Raw genomic sequence first — 20308 nt, 5'->3', positions numbered from 1 at the left:
AGGACTCTGCTCCTTCCTCTATCTCTCCTCTCCTGAAATACTCTGCTGGAGGACCCTGCTCCTTCCTCCAACTCTCCTCTCCTGAAATACTCTGCTCCTTCCGCCAACTCTCCTCTCCTGAAAAACTCTGCTGGAGGACTCTGCTCCTTCCTCTGACTCTCCTCTCATGAAATACTCTGCTGGAGGACTCGGCTCCTTCCTCTATAACTCTCCTCCCCTGAAATACTCTGCTCCTTCCTCTATAACTCTCCTCTCCTGAAATACTGATGGAGGACTCTTGTCCTTCCTCTAACTCTCCTCTCCTGAAATACTCTGCTCTGCTTGAAGACTCTGCTCCTTCCTCTACAACTCTCCTCTCCTGAAATGCTCTGGTGGAGGACTCTGCTCCTTCCTCTAACTCTCCTCTCCTAAAATACTCTGCACTGTCGGAGAACTCTGCTCCTTCCTCTATAACTCTCATCCCCTGAAATACTGTGCTCTGCGTGAAGTCTCTGCTCCTTGCTCCAACTCAACTCTCCTGAAAAACTCTGCTCCTTCCTCTATAACTGTTATCCCCTAAAATACTCTGCTGGAGGATTCTGCTCCTTCCTCCATAACTCTCCTCTCCTGAAATACTCTGCACTGCTGGAGGACTCTGCTCCTTCCTCCATAACTCTCTTCTCCTGAAATACTCTGCTGGAGGACTCTGCTCCTTCCTCCATAACTCTCCTCTCCTGAAATACTCTTATGGAGGAAGGAGGAGAGTCCTCCAGCACTCTCCTCTCCTGAAATACTCTGCTTCTTCCTCCATAACTCTCCTCTCCTGATATACTCTGCACTGCTGCGGGCGCATGGTTGCACAGTTGCAATACATGCTGCGGGGTTGTGGCGGTAGGCGGTATTAGCGTTCTGCCGGTTTCCTGCCTCTTGGTTGGCTGCGGTGCCGATCCCGACAGGCGGCGACAGGTCTTCTTTAATGGACTTTGAATATGAAGTGAAAGTCTTTCATTGTCTGTGTACAGATGCGTGTGGAGGAGACCGGCTGATGAATTAAGCATACATGAGAAACATGAAGAGGAAGGTAATTGGGAAAAGTTCAGGGAAAGTCGCAGAATATTTCATATTCATTTAATCTGAAGCAGAAAAAATAATGAACTTAATTAAACTTTATAATTAGAAAATCTTTATATAGCACAATGAATAAAGAACATTTCCATCTCTCGGTGTTCCTGTCCTCGCTTATCTCTCCAGTCAGGAGCATAGTGCAATTAAAAGCCCAAGATCTATCTGCCGCCTTGCGTCTGTGCAACGTCCGGCCGGAAACCAAATCGCTAATAGAGTCATGTGACCCCGAGTATCGGTACTCTGCGTCAGTCAGGACCGTGTAGATTAACCAAGTCTATTGTAACTAGAGTACAAACTGTGCATGCACGGTAATACTCCGCATATAAACCGGCCCTGTACTCCATAGGAACTGTGTTGGTATAACAATACTCATAAGTGTGAAGATGAAAATAACGTGATATTCAGATTATTGAAGACCAACTCAGCCCTCAGATGGTACGAGATAAATACATTCCAGATGCATTAAAATAAAAGGCTTTCGATATGTTTGTGTTTGTTTTCAAATAGGTTATACTGCTGCCTACAGGAGGATTTGGATAAAAAAAAAAAAAAAGGAAGAACCACCTTTTATGCTCAAGATGGTTGTTCCGGGAATAGGCTCTGGGCTCAATGGGCTCTGAGGAAGAGGGGAAATGTGTGTCACTCTGAAGTAGAGGGGATCCCCCTCCAAACGTGTCCCTCTGAAGAGGGGATCCCCCTCGAAACATGCCCCTCTGAAGAGGGGAACCCCTTGAAATGTGTCACTCTGAAGAAGAGGGGATCCTCCTCAAAACGTGTCCCTCTGAAGAGGAGGTGATCCCCCTCGAAATGTGTCCCTCTGAAGAGGGGATCCCCCTCAAAACATGTCCCTCTGAATAAGAGGGGATCCCCCTCAAAACATGTCCCTCTAAAGAGGAGGTGGTCCCCCCTCGAAACGCGTCCATCTGAAGAGGGGATCCCTCTTGAAACGCGTCCCGCTGAATAAGAGGGGATCCCCCTCGAAACGCGTCCCTCTGAAGAGGGGATCCCCTCGAAACGCGTCCCTCTGAAGAGGGGATCCCCCTCGAAACGCATCCCTCTGAAGAGGAGGGGATCCCCCTCGAAACGCGTCCCTCTGAAGAGGGGATCCCCCAAAATGTGCCCCTCTGAAGAGGAGGTGATCCCCCTCGAAACCTGTCCCTCTGAAGAGGGGACCCCCTCGAAATGTGTTCCTCTGAAGTAGAGGCCTCCCACTCAAAATACGTTCCTCTGAATGAGAGGGGAGCCCCCTCAAAATGTGTCCCTCTGAAGAGGGGATCCCTCTCGAAATGCGTCCCTCTGAAGAGGGGATCCCCCCTCAAAACATGTCCCTCTGAAGAGGGGGATCCCTCTTGAAACGCGTCCCTCTGAATAAGAGGGAATCCCCCTCGAAACATGTCCCTCTGAATAAGAGGGGATTCCCCTCAAAACGCGTCCCTCCCTCTGAAAAGGAGGGGATTCCCCTCGAAACATGCCCCTCTGAAGAGGGGAACCCCTTGAAATGTGTCACTCTGAAGAAGAGGGGATCCTCCTCAAAACGTGTCCCTCTGAAGAGGAGGTGATCCCCCTCGAAATGTGTCCCTCTGAAGAGGGGATCCCCCTCAAAACATGTCCCTCTGAATAAGAGGGGATCCCCCTCAAAACATGTCCCTCTAAAGAGGAGGTGGTCCCCCCTCGAAACGCGTCCATCTGAAGAGGGGATCCCTCTTGAAACGCGTCCCGCTGAATAAGAGGGGATCCCCCTCGAAACGCGTCCCTCTGAAGAGGGGATCCCCTCGAAACGCGTCCCTCTGAAGAGGGGATCCCCCTCGAAACGCATCCCTCTGAAGAGGAGGGGATCCCCCTCGAAACGCGTCCCTCTGAAGAGGGGATCCCCCAAAATGTGCCCCTCTGAAGAGGAGGTGATCCCCCTCGAAACCTGTCCCTCTGAAGAGGGGACCCCCTCGAAATGTGTTCCTCTGAAGTAGAGGCCTCCCACTCAAAATACGTTCCTCTGAATGAGAGGGGAGCCCCCTCAAAATGTGTCCCTCTGAAGAGGGGATCCCTCTCGAAATGCGTCCCTCTGAAGAGGGGATCCCCCCTCAAAACATGTCCCTCTGAAGAGGGGGATCCCTCTTGAAACGCGTCCCTCTGAATAAGAGGGAATCCCCCTCGAAACATGTCCCTCTGAATAAGAGGGGATTCCCCTCAAAACGCGTCCCTCCCTCTGAAAAGGAGGGGATTCCCCTCGAAACGCGTCCCTCTGAAGAGGAGGGGATCCCCCTCGAAACCTGTCCCTCTGAAGAGGGGACCCCCTCGAAATGTGTTCCTCTGAAGTAGAGGCCTCCCACTCAAAATACGTTCCTCTGAAAGAGGGGAGCCCCCTCAAAATGTGTCCCTCTGAAGAGGGGATCCCTCTCGAAATGCGTCCCTCTGAAGAGGGGATCCCCCCTCAAAACATGTCCCTCTGAAGAGGGGATCCCTCTTGAAACGCGTCCCTCTGAAGAGGAGGGAATCCCCCTCGAAACATGTCCCTCTGAATAAGAGGGAATCCCCCTCGAAACATGTCCCTCTGAATAAGAGGGGATTCCCCTCAAAACGCGTCCCTCCCTCTGAAGAGGAGGGGAACCCCCTCGAAACGCGCCCCTTTGAAGAGGGGAGCCCCCTCGAAACGCGTCCCTCTGAAGAGGAGGGTATCCCCCTCGAAACGCGTCCCTCTGAAGAGGGGATCCCCCTCGAAACGCGTCCCTCTGAAGAGGGGATCCCCCTCGAAACGCGTCCCTCTGAAGAGGGGATCCCCCTCGAAACGCGTCCCTCTGAAGAGGAGGGGATCCCCCAAAATGTGTCCCTCTGAAGAGGAGGTGATCCCCCCTCATGCACAGTGACGCCACGTGTCAAAAAACCCCACGCGTTGCGTCTCTTATAAGGACTATGGCCATCTTGTCCGTTTTTGATCAGGAGTTTTCATATGACATACATGACTGTTTACATCTGCCACTGTGTGACATATAGCGCAATATTTTTATATATATATATATAATATATTTATATAAAAAATATATGTGTGTGTTTAATAAATTCAAATGGTTTTGATATACTACACCAGTGTTTTTTGTCTTTACACCCTTTAACATGAGGAGTGATGCCTGGATCCATACTGGAGCAATCCATGGTGGATTGAGGTTTTGGTGTTTTTGACCACTTATAATCTAGTGGTCCAGTTGTGAGGGTAAGAGGCTTGACCCACTGTGGTGTTGGTGGAAGATTACTGTTCATCTTTTAATCAAGATCGATTCACCTATTCGGTGCCCCTTGTTACCAAGGACATTTAAGAGCTGCATTTCTCCATTTTAAAGCAGCGTTCCACCCAAAAGTGGAACTTCTGCTTTAAGCACTCCTCGCCCCCTTACATGCCACATTTGGGGGGGGGGGGTGTAAGTACCTAGTTTTGACAGGTCCCCAGCTTCCACTTCCTGCTCTTGTCGATTTGCCGCCTAGGTGACTCCTCCTCCCTCTCTGCAATCTTCTGGGACATGTCACAGGTCCCAGAAGATTTCCTGGCCACTAAGAGCACAGCGCGTATCCGGCTGTGAAGCTGCCACAGCTGGGTGCTCGCACTTGCAATGCTGGTGCCGCGTAGAGGCGGGGGAGGAGGAGTGAGGTTTCGGGCAGTGCTGGACCGTGGGACAGATGAGTGTCTGTTTATTGAAAGTCAGCAGCTACACTATTTGTAGCTGCCGACTTTTAATTAAAAGCTTACGAGTGGAACCCCACTTTGATACCCCATAACAACGTGAAAGTTTTGTTTAAAATCTTTGCAGATTTATTAAAAAATAAAGGAAAAAAACAATCCCATGTATACAAGTATCACAGCCTTTGCTCAATACTTTGGTGAAGCTCCTTTGGCACCAATTACAGCCTCCAGTCTTGGTGAGTATGATGCTACAAGCTCAGCAAACATATTTTTAGGCAGTTTCTCTTCTTCTTTGCAGCACCTCTCCAGCGCCATCTGGTTGGATGGGAAGGATCAGCGCACAGCCATTTTCAGATCTCTCCAGAGATGTTCAATCGGGTTCAAGTCTGGACCTCTCAAGGACATTCACAGAGTTGTCCCGCAGCCACTCCTTTATTATCTTGGCTGTGTGCTTAGGGTTGTTGTCCTGTTGGAAGATGAACCTCACCCCAGTCTGAGGTCCAGGGGGCGCTGGAGCAGGTATTCATCAAGGATGTCTCTAAACATTGCTGTGTTCATCTTTCCCTCCAGCCTGACTAGTTTCCCAGTTCCTGCTGCTGAAAAACCTCCCCACAGCATGATGCTGCCACCACCATGCTTCACTGTAGGGATGGTGTGGGCCAGGTGATGAGCGGTGCCTGGTTTTCTCCAGACATGACGCTTGTCATTCAGGCCAAAGAGTTCAATCTTTGTTTCATCAGACCAGAGAATTTTGTTTCTCATGGTCTGAGAGTCCTTCAGGTGCCTTTTGGCAAATGCCAGGCGGGGCTGTCACGTGCCTTTTACTGAGAAGTGGCTTCCATCTGGCCACTCTACCATACAGGCCTGATTGGTGGAGTGCTGCAGAGATGGTTGTTCTTCTGGAAGGTTCTCCTCTCTCCACAGAGAAACGCTGGAGCTCTGTCACAGTGACCATCAGGTTCTTGGCCACCTCCCTGACTAAGACCCTTCTCCCCCGATCGCTCAGTTTGGCTGGAGGGCCCGCCCTAGGAAGATTCCTGGTGGTTCCAAACTATTTCCATTTACGGATGATGGAGGGCACGGCGCTCATTGGGACCTACAGAAATGTTTTTTTGTACCCTTCCCCAGATCTGTGCCTCCATACAATCCTGTTTCTGAGGCCCGCAGACAATTACTTGGACTACATGGCTTGGCTTGTGCTCTGACATGCACTGTTACCTGTGAGATCTTATATAGACAGGAGTGTGAATTTCCAAATCATGTCCAATCACCTGAATTTACCACAGGTGGCCTCCAATCAAGTTGTAGAAACATCTCAAGGATAATCAGTGGAAACAGGAGGCACCTGAGCTCAATTTTTGAGTGTCATGGCAAAGGCTGTGAATACTTATGTACATGGGATTTTTTTCGTATTTTATTTTTAATAAAATTTGCAAAGATTTCAAACAAACTTCTTTCACATTGTCATTATGGGGGATTGTTTGTAGAATTTTGATGAAAATAATTAATTTAATCCATTTTGGAAGAAGTCTGTAACAAAGTGTGGAAAAAGTGAAATGTGGTGAATACTTTCCAGATTGACTGTATGGTCCCAATACTCCAAGTCAGGTGTATCCAAACTTTCTAAACAAGGGGCCAGACTGTGGCCTGTGGGAGTGGAGAAGGTCCCAACATCAGCAGGAAAAATCAGTTCCCTATCTTTGGTGTCAGGAGGAGGAATAGTGCCCTAAAGTTGGTGTCATTGGGAAAATCCCTGTGCCATCACCGATGTCATTGGAAGGATTCTTGTTCCATCACCGATGTCATTGGGAGGATTCTTGTCCCGTCATTGGTGTCATTGGGGAGGATTCTTGTCCCATCACCGATGCCATTGAGAGGATTCTTGTCCCATCACTGATGCCATTGGTAGGATTCTTGTCCCAACATTGGTAGGATTCTTGTCCCAACATTGGTAGGATTCTTGTCCCAACATTGGTAGGATTCTTGTCCCAACATTGGTAGGATTCTTGTCCCAACATTGGTAGGATTCTTGTCCCATCATTGGTGTCATTGGGAGGATTCTTGCCCCATCATTGGTGTCATTGGGGAGGATTCTTGCCCCATCATTGGTGTCATTGGGGAGGATTCTTGCCCCATCATTGGTGTCATTGGGGAGGATTCTTGTCCCATCACCGATGCCATTGGGAGGATTCTTGTCCCATCACCGATGCCATTGGGAGGATTCTTGTCCCATCACCGATGCCATTGGGAGGATTCTTGTCCCATCACCGATGCCATTGGGAGGATTCTTGTCCCATCACCGATGCCATTGGGAGGATTCTTGTCCCATCACCGATGCCATTGGGAGGATTCTTGTCCCATCTTCGGTGTCACTGGGAGGTTTCTTGTTCCATCATTGATGTCATTGGGAGGTTTCTTGTTCCATCATTGATGTCATTGGGAGGATTCTTGCCCCATCTTTGGGGTCATTGGGAGGATTCTTGCCCCATCTTTTGGGGTCATTAGGTCATTGGGAGGAACTGTGCCCCCTCACTGGTGATAGTGGAGGGGGAAATTATGCCCCATTGTTGATATCAGTAGATTAAATAATCCCCCAAAGACCTGATAACAGCAAGCAAAGGGCCGTAGTTTGGAGACTACTGCTCTTAGTAGTAAGCACCTCTGACACCAAGAAGAAATGAGCTCCACAGAGCATCCCTGGTGATATTCTCATCACACCGGGGACATTTCACAGTGACGGCCATCACCCACCACAAAGGAAAGGTTATCCAGCAGAGGGGCACTGTGCTAATTACTGTCCGGCTCTCAATTTAGAACCCAGACAGACCATTTCTTCTGCTAAAAGACATCACAGTGATAAGTTTTTTTTCGGCTTCTTCAAGCACGGCTTATCACCGACGTTTGCCCTTTAAGGGGAAATAAAAGGCGAGAGAAGGAAAGACTTTCTGTTATTGTCTTTTTTTTATGTGCAGGGAGGAATAAATTCAGCCCGACATTTAAAAGGGATGACAATGACATCAGCGCACATAACGCTAATTGGCTTCTACTAGAGAGGCAGCGAGATGAGCGTTCTCCTCCGGATCGCACGTGGACAGCCCGGCTCGGCTCCTGAGGAGTGAATTATTAATACAGATGACGGTTTCACTACATCAGCCCAAAAGAGCAGAATAACAAGTTCCTCTTTTCATGGGCCTGACAAGCGGCTCTTTACTGTCACCGTGACATCAGCCGGCGCCCATCACCACCAACCTAACCTTTATCAGCCCCGCTCTCCTCCGCGCTGGAATTAAACACCGTCTAATAAGAGCTAAGTGATGGCCGACCGAGGAGGAAGAACAAAATGCTGTGAAGGGTACATGGCACAATTCAAAGTGAGAAAGGGGGGAGGGGATCAGGGGCTAAAACAACACCGCGGGAGATGGGAACAGGACGGTTCGGAGAAGGGCAAAGGAAACTTTAAAAAAAATATTACTTTCTGTGCTGAAAGTATAAAGTAGAACTGCAGAAAAAAATAAGCAGTCCGTTAAAAGTGATATTAAACCATTGATTTTTTGAAAATGTGCCAAACACAAGGCCCACGGGCCAAATAAGGCCCACCAGGTCATTTCATGTACCCCCTGCACCTCTCCTGCAGCACCCCCTTTAGTCACTACCCCCACCTTGTCTCAGCAGTCGCAGCATAAGAGAGGACAGAACCCACCCCCACCAGACCCTTCACTTTACCATGCAGGTGTAAAGAGGCTTGTCTCTGCCCCTACCACTGTCTCAGCAATAGAGAGGGGGGCTGAACTCCTCCTACAGATCCTGTGCCTCCCCGTGCAGCTGCAGCACCCCCTCGTCTCAGCTATCCCCTGGTCTTGGCATTCAGCTGACTCCAGCCCTCCTCCAGACCCTGCACTTTGTGCTTCCCAGCGGCACCCCGAGCAACAGCACAAAGTAAAGGGGGTGCACTGTGATGTGATATACTGTAAGGGAGAGTAGTGGACTCTTGACATTTTATTTAAGTGGCCGGGGGGGTGTGCTCTGTACATCTCGTCTTACAGATACAAGTGGACCTTTAAGGACAATCAGAAAGCTGATGCGGTCCACACTGACATTGAGTTTGACACCCCTATCCTATATAGCAGGGATCTCCAAACTACGGCCCTCCAGCTGGTGCGGAACTACACATCCCATGAGGCATTGTAAAACTTTGACATTCACAGACATGACTAGGCATGATGGGAATTGTAGTTCCTGAACACCTGGAGGGTCGTAGCTCGGAGACCCTTGCTATATAGTGCAGTGATGGTGAACCTTGGCACCCCAGATGATTTGGAACTACATTTCCCATGATGCTCATGCACTCTGCAGTGTAGATGAGTATCCTGGGAATTGTAGTTCCAAAACAACTGGAGTGCCAAGGTTCGCCATCACTGATATAGTGTGTACTTGCCTCAATGCAAAGCCCCCACGGTGGTTCCTGTCTGCTCTCTTCACCATCTATCTGCATCAGTTTCTTCTGACAGGTAATGCCAACACCACTGAATCCCAGAGGATGGCTCTGCTTCCCACTCCAGCACACAGAAAGTGATTGACAGTCTCAGCTGTTCATGTTTCCTTATGAGAGTATGTAAAGGGCCTAGAAACTATGGTCCTAGAGGTGTTCAGGAGCTACAATTCCCATCATGCCCAGTCAAGTCTGTGAATGTCAGTTCAATGCCTCATGACGCGTGTAGTTCCGCAACAGCTGGAGGACCGTAGTTTGGAGATCCCTGGTGTTGAGGATGGTGTGTCCATTCCCTCCACTCTGGTCTCAGATTACACTCAGCTCTCTGCTGTGCAGTGTGTGATGTGAGATCCCGCAGCTTTCTGGTGCTCAGAAATGCTTTGTAAAATGTGTGCTTTGGAAGGCTGTAGAGAAGAGATTTGTCAAAATTAATACGTACAACTTACAGTGAGGAAAAAAAATGTGTGTTCCAATGCTGATTTTGTAGGTTTGCCCACCGATAAAGAAATGGTCAGTCTATAATTTTAATGGTCGGTTTATTTTAACAATGAGAGCGACAATAACAAAAAAAAAAAATCTATAAAACGCATTTCAAAAGTTAAAAATTGATTTGCATTTTAATGAGTGAAATAAGTATTTGACCCCTTCTCAAAACATGACTTGGTACTTGGTGGCAGAACCCTTGATGGCGATCACAGAGGTCAGACGTTTCTTGTAGTTGGCCACCAGGTTTGCACACATCTCAGGAGGGATTTTGTCCTCTTTGCAGATCCGCTCCAAGCCATTAAGGTTTCGAGGATGTTTGGTAACTCGAACCTTCAGCTCCCTCCACATATTATCTATGGGATTAAGGTCTGGAGACTGGCTAGGCCACTTCAAGAACTTAATGTGCTTCTTGAGCCACTCCTTTGTAGCCTTGGCCGTGTGTTTTGGGTCATTGTCATGCTGGAATACCCATCCACCACCCATTAGCAGAAAAACACCCCTAAGCATAATATTTCCACCTCCATGTTTGATGGTGGGGGATGGGGTCATAGGCAGCATTCCTCCTCCTCTAAACACAAAGTTGAGTTGATGCCAAAGAGCTGGATTTTGGTCTCATCTGACCACAAGACTTTCCCCCAGATCTCCTCTGAATCATTCAGATGTTCATCAGCAAACTTCAGACGGGCCTGTACATGGGCTTTCTTGAGCAGGGGGGACCTTGCCGGCACTGCAGGATTTCAGTCCTTCACGGCGTAGTGTGTCACCAATTGTTTTCTTGTCCCAGCTGAGATCATTGACAAGATTCTCCCGTGTAGTTCTGGGCTGATTCCTCACTGTTCACATGATCATTGAAACTCCATGAGGTGAGATCTTGTATGGAGGCCCAGACCGAGGGAGAGTGACAGTTATGCGTTTCTTACATTTGCGAATAATCCGCACCAACTGTTGTCACCTCTTACCAAGCTGCTTGGCGATGGTCTTGTAGCCCATTCCAGCCTTGTGTAGGTCTACAATCTTGTCCCCGACATCTTTGGACAGCTCTTTGGTCTTGGCCATGGTGGAGAGATTGGAATCTGATTGATTCTGTGGACAGGTGTCTTTTATACAGGTAACAAGCTGAGATTAGGAGCACTCCCTTTAAGAGAGTGCTCCTCATCTCAGCTTGTTACCTGTATAGAAGACACCTGACAGCCAGAAAACATGCTGATTGATAGGGGATCAAATACTCATTTCACTCATTAAAATGCAAATCAATTTATAACTTTTTTGAAAGGTGTTTTTATGGATATTTTTGTTATTATTCTATCTCTCACTCTTAAAAACAAAAGCAAATTATAGACTGATTATTTTTTTGTTGGTGGACAAACATACAAAATCAGCAGGGGAGCAAATACTTTTTCCCCCTCTCTGTATGTAGGAGGATTTGTTTAAGACCTTCCCGCCTGGCCTATGGCTGAATGTCAGCCGGGCGGAGGCTGTGCCGTTCTGACCGGACGTCATATGACATCCTTCAGAACAAGCCATCCATGCGGGCCCCTGGGGGGGTGTGGCGATCGGTAGGGCGGTGTGTCGCTCCAACACACAGCATCTCCAATCATGGTAAAGAGCCTATGATGTAAGTAAGCTCTTTAGCATGTGATCAGCGGTGTCCAATCACAACGTAACTAGGAAGTGCCGGTTATCGGCATTCCTCTATGGAGGAGCCCATAAGCAGCTCTATTGACAGGGGGTGGGGGGGTCTGCACTGATAATTAGTGCAGCCCCATTAGTGATGTCCACCAGTGATGCCAATCAGTGCCCATCATTCCCGTCTATTAGTGGCCATTAAGGCTGCCCATTAATGCCAAAATATATATGTGAAGATTACCTCGCTAACTCTTGGTGAAGAAAAGCTTTGGCAAGGGCGTGGCTTTCTGCTCCTCACATTGCCCTCATTTTTTTCCCCTGTGATCACAGTTTTTATTCCCATTGTTGCTGGATTTTAGAAATAAAAGACCTATTTTTTTTACCTACACCATACGGAAGCATTTTTTTCTTTACATAAGTTTTTGGATGAGAGTTCCTTTGTGGTCCAGTTGATCTTTCCATGCCTAAGGTCCATTCCTGGTGTTTCCTTCATCTGAGGTTCGGTTGGGTGGTTGTCCACAACACCCCTGGAGTTGTGTTTGGAGATCCTGGTTCCCTTGGAGTTCTGTTGATCTGTCGATTTCGGCATCTTTGCCTTTATGACACCTGTTCCTGTAAGAGTAGATATACTACTCCCTTTTTTGGTCGAATATGTACCACCACCCTTGATGCTTCTTATGCCCGGCAATGCCAGCCTATTCCATCTTTGATTTATCATACGGTGGTGGACGCATATGGCCCGTCTCACATCCATTGGACTTTTCACATTTCCATTTGTGCCATTTCTGTATTTGACTTTTGCACTATTCACCTATATATTGATATATGTGCTTATTTGTTAGCCCTACATTATTTATCATTTGCCCATCAGTGACACCTATCAGTGCCCACCGGTCACCCCCATCTGCGCCCAAATCACACCCATGTGCGCCCATCAATCACACCCATGTGCGCCCATCAATCACACCCATGTGCGCCCATCAATCACACCCATGTGCGCCCATCGGCGACGCCCATCAGCACAGCATATTCGTGTCGCCTCATCAGTGCCATCAGTGAAGGAGAAAATGTCCTTATTTACAAAATTTTACAACAGAAACAAAGAAAACTTACCACGTGATCAGCTGTCAGCCAATGACAGCTGATCATATGACGTAAACATAAACCGGCGATCGAAAAAAAAAAGCCCATCACCAGCTTATGTTAAAGGGAGCATCACTGCCACCTATCGGTGCCCATCACTGCCGCCTCATCAGCATACATCAATGAAGGAGAAAAATTACCTGTTTGCAAAATTTTATGACAAAATATTTAAAAAAATGTTTTTTGTTTTTTTAAATTCGTTTTAAAAAAATTTTTTAACAAAAAATAAAAACCGCAGAGGTGATCAAATACCACCAAAAGAAAGTTCTATTTGTGGGGAAAAAATTGTATTTGGGTACAGTGTTGTATGACAGCGCAATTGTCATTCAAAATGCGTCAGTGATGAAAGCTGACAAATTGGTCTGGACAGGAGGGGGGTTTAAGTGTCCGGTAAGCAAGTGGTTAAATAGCACCAAAAGAAAGCTCTATTAGTGGGAAAAAAAAAAATGATACACATTTTGTTTGGGTATAGCGTTGCATGACTGAGTATTTGTCAAAGTGTGACAGCGCTGACAGCTGAAAAATGGCTTGGGCAGGAAGGGGGTGAAAGTGCCCGGTATTAAAGTGGTTAATCTCTGTATCACCTGAGGCCAGTCACTTCGCCGGGTATTTGTAAATACCTTTTTGTAATTTGTAAATTACGCACACACGTCACTTCCGGTGCGCCAGACCCGTTGGAACGCAGCCTGGAACGCACGCCGCGTGTTCAGGGGGAATGTTCTGTGGCGGACCGGCAGCTGATTATCTGGGCTTATGATCGTGGAAGCGAGCCTAATAACTTTATAATTTATAAGAACAATAGTTCCTTTTTTCCCTACGTAGCCCCATTAACAGCCTATCTCAGCCTCGTAAATGGCCCCCGGGGGAAACCACCACCTATCCCCACTGCAGAAAGGGGATTGTAGGACTGGGGGAATAGGGCTTTTTAGGACTGAGTGCAGTCTCCTGCGCATTTATGGAAAAGGCTGTAGGTGATTTTTGATTTTGATTTTTATTTTTATAATTTGTGGTTTTTTTGGTACATATATATTTTAGATATTTTTTTGTAATCTATGTTTCATTTTTGTTTTGTTTTTCATTTTTTATATTTTAAACTATATTTTTTATTTTTTATTATAGAAAAGGTTTGCTGCATCTTTCTTGAGCCGTATAATACAAATATATATACGGTGTTATATGTTGATGCATGGTTTTTCAGACTGCATTTTTTCATAAAAAAACCTTTTCTGCACAGAGCGTTGTAAAAAAGTTTTTATAGAAAAAGTTTTTTTGTAATAAAGTATTTAAGTGGCTATTAGTCTCCTACTATTTCTACACAACTAAAAATACCTTTTTATTAAAGAAGAATATCAGACTGCTCCCCCCTCTCCCCCAATTATAATCAAAAATACTACACCATGAGGGAATTTTCTTTCCTTTGAGGAACCACTAGCGGATATAAGGACTTACTTGCATCTCCTAAAAAAATCCTGAGGAGGACCCGCTGAAGACACAATTGGATGGTGGAATCTCCGAACAAACGGGATACAGATTATAGGCGTATAACCCTTTAGGGGGTGAATGGATCTGGTGAGTGGGGACCCTTGAGGGGGAACAAGCACAAAAGTCACCAATAAAGCGCAGGCACTCTCACGAAAGTCACCTTTCCTGTATCTTGAAGTGGCACAATTGCACATTGGGATATTTGATAGAAGATTCACTGTGGACTAAAATATTTTTATGATATATATTTTTTTCATTTTTGATATTTTTTATATATATTGTTTTCATTGACTCTTTCACATTTTTTATTTTTTTGGATCGGTGCATATATCATTGGATGTAATTGTATTTTTCACATTCTTTTGTTTTTTGAATTTTGCTCACAGTTTCAATTCCTATATTGGATATAATTGCATGAGGAAACTTTTTATATATTCCTTTCACAAAAATTAACGTAGGGGGATTTTAGTGTATTTAATAACTAGCACAAGTGATTTGTATGTAAATTGGAGGCAGGTTTTTTTCCCCAATTTAGGGGAGGCCTTAACACTGTGAATTGGTTTAAGGTATCACGGAGGTCTGTTGGTCTTTTGCTTTTGGTTTTTTGCTTTTTTGGCTTCTTGTTTTTGGTGTTAGAGGTTTTATTTATTATTTTTTTGATCAGGATTTTTTGGCTATTAATGAAACTTTATGTAAAACAAAAAATAAGTGTTGCTAGTTCACCTATGATAGGTGATATAAAGTGGTGCACAATCACCTTTGGTTGAGGTTAAGGTGTTGGATAAATAGGGTGTAGCTGAGATATAACACTGAACACGGGTTTAATTCACGTAGTCCTTGGGGACAGGCTTAGGTGATTGATATAAAGTTTTAAAATATATCTTTTTTGAAAATAAATAGTCGGAGGTAGCGCCAATAACCTATAATCAAGATCCATTTGTAAAAGGTTCCTACCTTTACTAATAACTTAAGGAAGCCTACACCTGTATTAGGTGGCTTCCCCAAGCTGCTGCCCCAATGCCAACCCCCGACAGTTTTCAGGTGCTGGCGGCTGGCTGCCAAAAATAAATAAATAAATAAATAAAAAAGACACCCATGCATGCGTGCTCCTGGCTGGTGCTATGTGCATCCAAAGACCCCGAGCGTCCAGGCAAACCAAAGACCTGCTCCCTCCTCCTAGCAATCTGGGGACTGGGTGTTACAAATCACGCTGCTGTGTTCTATATACGGGTGGCAGGAGACTGAGCCAACCATCAGCCCTGACTCTATGGCTTATGATCCGAAAATGCCCGGGGGTAAGACCAGCCCTGCTTTGCCATTAACTGTAATGATAGGAGGAGTTTTGGTCAATCAAATACTCTTAACCGTCCACCAGGGGGTGCTCCTAGTGATGCAGGTGGCTGGGAACCTGGCCGGGCAGGTAAGCGGCTCCTCATGTCCAGGTCTCAACATACTGCTGGACCTCTTACGTTGGTGGAACCATCAAGCGTCTTGTGCAGTCTCCACCCCCTACCCTCCAACTGCAGGCAGAAAGGGGGGGCTGAGCAGTCATGTGACTATAGTTAAAAAGTCTAATTAAAAAAGGTAGATGTCTAGGTTTCTTCTATTTGATAATGGGGTGAAATCCTCATTGATGGTGCCAGGTGTGCTTGTGTTTAACCCTTACAAAATATCCACTTTGCGGGAAAAATCGCACCAAATACACAACCGATGTTATCGGGAGACGCAATGCTGTAGTAGCCAATAAATGATCTGTATTCTGATGACTTAAGACAGGCAGTTGTAAGAATAGGGATGATCGGAAGTCAGCGCACCTGCATGGGACCTTTGTTCGGTCACCGACCATCGTCCATTGCTGCTGGTTGGTGGAAACCTCGATGTAGTAACTGTAACTCCGATCGTCACAATCCCACAACAATAACCTGGAGAGGAGACAGAAAATCCTGATTAAAGCATATATAAATAAAAAACCACAATTTGAATGACATTTCTTTAGCTCTGTGCATTGTGTGCGATAAACAACAGACTTCATTTTTTAATCTTTGTTTTTACCTTTTTCTATTTGTTGCTATATCCCAGTGATCCTGATCTCCTGTGTTTTTGCAGCCACTGTCTGTCTACAAGCCGCCCCACGCTCCCCCCATCTACAAGCCGTCCCACGCTCCCCCCCCCCCCCCATCTACAAGCCGCCCCACGCTCCCCCCCTCTACAAGCCGTCCCACGCTCCCCCCCCCCATCTACAAGCCACCCCACACTCCCCCCCCTCTACAAGCCGCCCCACGCTCCCCCCCTCTACAAGCCGCCCCACGCTCCCCCCCCTCTACAAGCCGCCCCACGCTCCCCCCCCCCCTCTACAAGCCGCCCCACGCTCCCCCCCCCCCTCTACAAGCCGCCCCACGCTCCCCCCCCCTCTACAAGCCGCCCCACGCTCCCCCCCCCCTCTACAAGCCGCCCCACGCTCCCCCCCATCTACAAGCCGCCCCACGCTCCCCCCCTCTACAAGCCGCCCCACGCTCCCCCCCTCTACAAGGCGCCCCACACTCCCCCCCTCTACAAGGCGCCCCACACTCCCCCCCTCTACAAGGCGCCCCACACTCCCCCCCTCTACAAGGCGCCCCACACTCCCCCCCTCTACAAGGCGCCCCACACTCCCCCCCTCTACAAGGCGCCCCACACTCCCCCCCTCTACAAGGCGCCCCACACTCCCCCCCCTCTACAAGGCGCCCCACACACCCCCCCTCTACAAGGCGCCCCACACACCCCCCCTCTACAAGGCGCCCCACACACCCCCCCTCTACAAGGCGCCCCACACACCCCCCCTCTACAAGGCGCCCCACACTCCCCCCCTCTACAAGGCGCCCCACACTCTCCCCCTCTACAAGGCGCCCCACACTCCCCCCCTCTACAAGGCGCCCCACACTCCCCCCCTCTACAAGGCGCCCCACGCTCCCCCCCCTCTCTACAAGCCGCCCCACGCTCCCCCCCTCTCTACAAGCTGCCCCACGCTCCCCCCGTCTACAAGCTGCCCCGCACTCCCCCTGTCTACAAACCGCCCCACACTCCCTCCCCCCCCGTCTACAAGCCACCCCACGCTCCCTCCCCCCGTCTACAAGCCGTAGTTCCACTTTAACCACATGCCGACTGAGCTATAGCTGAATAACGGCTACAGCGTGGCTGGCTGGTTCTGGGATGCCGTCGGGACACTGCTGATCACAGATTAAGGTAAAAAGCCAATCAGCAGCTCTTTACCACGTGATCAGCTGTGTCCAATCACAGCTGATCATGGATGTAAAAACAGAAGCCGGTTATTGACGCTTCTTTCCTGACAGCATGAGGAGAGGAGAGGAGAGGAGATACCCGGCATCTGTTAAAGGGACATCTACACTGATAAATCAGGGCACCGATTATCACTGCAGTCCCAACATTGCCCACCAGGCTGCCAATCTCTGCCTCCTCATCAATGTCCACCACCAGTGCCCATCAATGCTGTCCATCAGTGCCGCCTCATCAGGAGCCCATAAGTGCCGCCTCATCGGGAGCCCATCCGTGCCGCCTCATCAGGAGCCCATCCGTGCCGCCTCATCAGGAGCCCATCCGTGCCGCCTCATCAGGAGCCCATCCGTGCCGCCTCATCAGGAGCCCATCCGTGCCGCCTCATCAGTGCAGCCTATCCGTGCCACTTCATCAGTGCAGCCTATCCGTGCCACCTCATCAGTACAGCCTATCCGTGCCACCTCATCAGTACAGCCTATCCGTGCCACCTCATCAGTGCAGCCTATCCGTGCCACCTCATCAGTGCAGCCTATCCGTGCCACCTCATCAGTGCAGCCTATCCGCACCCATCAGTGCCCATTAGTGCCCCCTATCAATGCTGCCTATCAGTGTCCACTAGTGCAGCCAAACAGCGCCCATCATTGAAGCCTATCTGTGCCCAGTGAAGGAGAAAAATTACCCGTTTGCAAATTTTTATAACAAACTATGAAAACGTTTTTTTTTTTTTCAAAAATGTTTTTTTTTTTTTTCGGTTTATTTACCGAAATGAAAAAAAAGTCCCTCTTCTCGGGTGCCCCTTCAGTGCTCCTAGCCCCTCCCTCCCGTCAGGGCACCCAAGTCAAGCTGCCATTCGGACCTGTTCCCCTTCTCTCTCTCTCCTGATTGGCCAAATAAGTTTGATGGACAGCAGCGGGAACCAATGGCGCTGCTGCTGTGTCTCAACCAATCAGGAGCGAGTGTCCCAGACAGGGACTCGTGGACATTGCTGGACAGACTTACAGACTTACTGGCTCAGGTAAGTATTAGGGGGGTGCTGCTACACATAGAATGCATTAAGATAAAAAAAAAAAAAAAAAACCTTCTGACATTACACTTTAACCACTTGCCAACCGACACTCACAGATGTACGTCGGCAGACTGGCACACAGGCAGGCAAATGGGTGAACAGGTACGCCCCTTTTAACTTGCCGCCTTTCGGGTGCACGCAGACCGCCGGCAGAGCGTTCCTGCGGGTCCCGGGAACTCGATGTCCTCTCGCGGCCCACGATTGCGGTGTGGAGAGGCAGAATGGGGAGAGGTCTATGTAAAAAGGCATTTCCCTGTTCTGCCTAGCAACATGACAGAGATCAGGGGCGTAACTAGAACCTTCAGGGCCCCGATGCAAGAAACCATGAAGGGCCCCCCCTGAACCCCAGCCAGGGCCCTTCCCTCCGAGTCCGGTGGTGGAACTCCAGGGCGTGGTCACAGGTATGCCCTTTGTGAGCCCTGTAGTTCCACCACTGGTATCAGTAGTTTTTTTTTATTTTTATTTTTAGGTGCCCAATTGGGGTACTGTCCCTAGGCAGGATGGGGTCCCCATCCCCAGAAGAGATGAGGTCCTTTTCTCCAGGGCAGATGAAGTTACTGCCCCCAGGTGAGAAGGGGTTCCTGTCCCCAGGGGAGGTGGGGGTCCCTGTCCCCACGTGAGAAGGGGTCCCTGTCCCCAGGGGGAGATGGAGGGGGGTATGTAATGGTGTGTGGGGGATGGGGTCCTCTCACTCACCATGATCAAGGGGGGGCTGGCAGACAAGCCTGCAGTGTCCTCCGGGGAGCCGGCTCTCATAGGGCTGCACTGTGTCTGTGTGCTTAAAGTTTGTTTACCAGGGAGAAGTATACAGTGCAGTGTGGGCCGGACTCGGGGTGGGCGGGACACTGGCTGGGGAGAGCAGACATCGGACTGAGCGGCAATGCATGGAGCAGGAGAGGGGTACTCTGAGGAGCCGGCTGAGGACACAGGTCATGCGGGTAAAGCACAACTAAAGAGCAGCCATATGTAGAGGGGGGCTGCATGGGCCCCCTGCATCACAGGGCCCGGTTGCGGTCGCAACTGCTGCACCCCCTATAGTTACGCCCCTGACAGAGATCCACAGCTCCCTGTCATTGGGAGCAGTGATCAATGTCATGTCAGCGGTAGCCCCCCCCCCCATAGTTAGAATCACTCCCTAGAACACACTTAACCCCTTCATCGCCCCCTAGTGTTAACCCCTTACCTGCCAGTGTCATTTACACAGTAATCAGTGCATTTTTATAGCTCTGATCACTATATTAATGCCAATGGTCCCAAAATAGTGTCAAAAGCGTCCGATGTGTCGGCCATAATGTCGCAGTCACGATAAAAATCGCAGATCACCGCCATTGCTAACAACAACAAAAATTAACAATAAAAACACCATAAATCTATCCCCTATTTTGTAGACGCTATAATTTGCGCAAACCGATAAATAAATGCTTATTGCAATTTTTTTTTTAACCAAAAACATGTAGAAGAATACGTACTGGCCTAAACTGAGGAAAAAAATGTTTTTGATATATTTTAGGGATATTTATTATAGCAAAAAGTAAAAAAAATTGCTTTTTTTCCCCCAAATTTTTTTTTATGTTTATAGCACAAAAAAAAAAAAAATCCTCAGAGGCGATCAAATACCACCCAAAAGAAAGCTCTATTTGTGGGGAGGGGGGGGGGGACATCAATTTTGTTTGGGTACAACGTCGCACGGCCGCGAAATTGTCAGCTGAAACGACAGTGCCGAATCGCAAAAAGTGCTCTGGTCAGCAAGGGGGGTAAAATCTTCCGGGGCTGAAGCGGTTAAATACCAAAAGAAATCTCTATTTCTGTGAAAACAAAATGCTAATAAACGTCATGAGTACAGCGTTGCATGACCGCGCAATTGTCATTCAAAGTGTGACAGCGCTGAAAACTGGCCAGGGCAGGAGGGGGGGGGGGTAAAGGTACCCAGGAGGCAAGTGGCTAAGACAGGAATCTAAAGGGACACCCA

General features: G+C 48.3%; 1 protein-coding gene across 1 annotated transcript in view; it reads right to left on the bottom strand.

The window, feature by feature from the left end:
• Window positions 1-20308, bottom strand: part of BTBD9 (BTB domain containing 9) — a 223401-nt gene that overhangs the window by 29303 nt on the left and 173790 nt on the right. The window contains 1 exon segment of the mRNA XM_077485389.1: window positions 15815-15922. Coding sequence (XP_077341515.1) covers window positions 15815-15922 — 108 coding nt within the window.

Source organism: Lithobates pipiens, unplaced genomic scaffold (genome assembly GCF_037356315.1).
Source record: "Lithobates pipiens isolate NorthernLeopardFrog02 unplaced genomic scaffold, aLitPip1_a1.2 Scaffold_18, whole genome shotgun sequence".
Classification (NCBI taxonomy): Eukaryota; Metazoa; Chordata; class Amphibia; order Anura; family Ranidae; genus Lithobates; species Lithobates pipiens.
The sequence above is the reverse complement of the archived record's forward strand: the minus strand, read 5'-3'. Positions and strand labels throughout refer to the sequence as shown.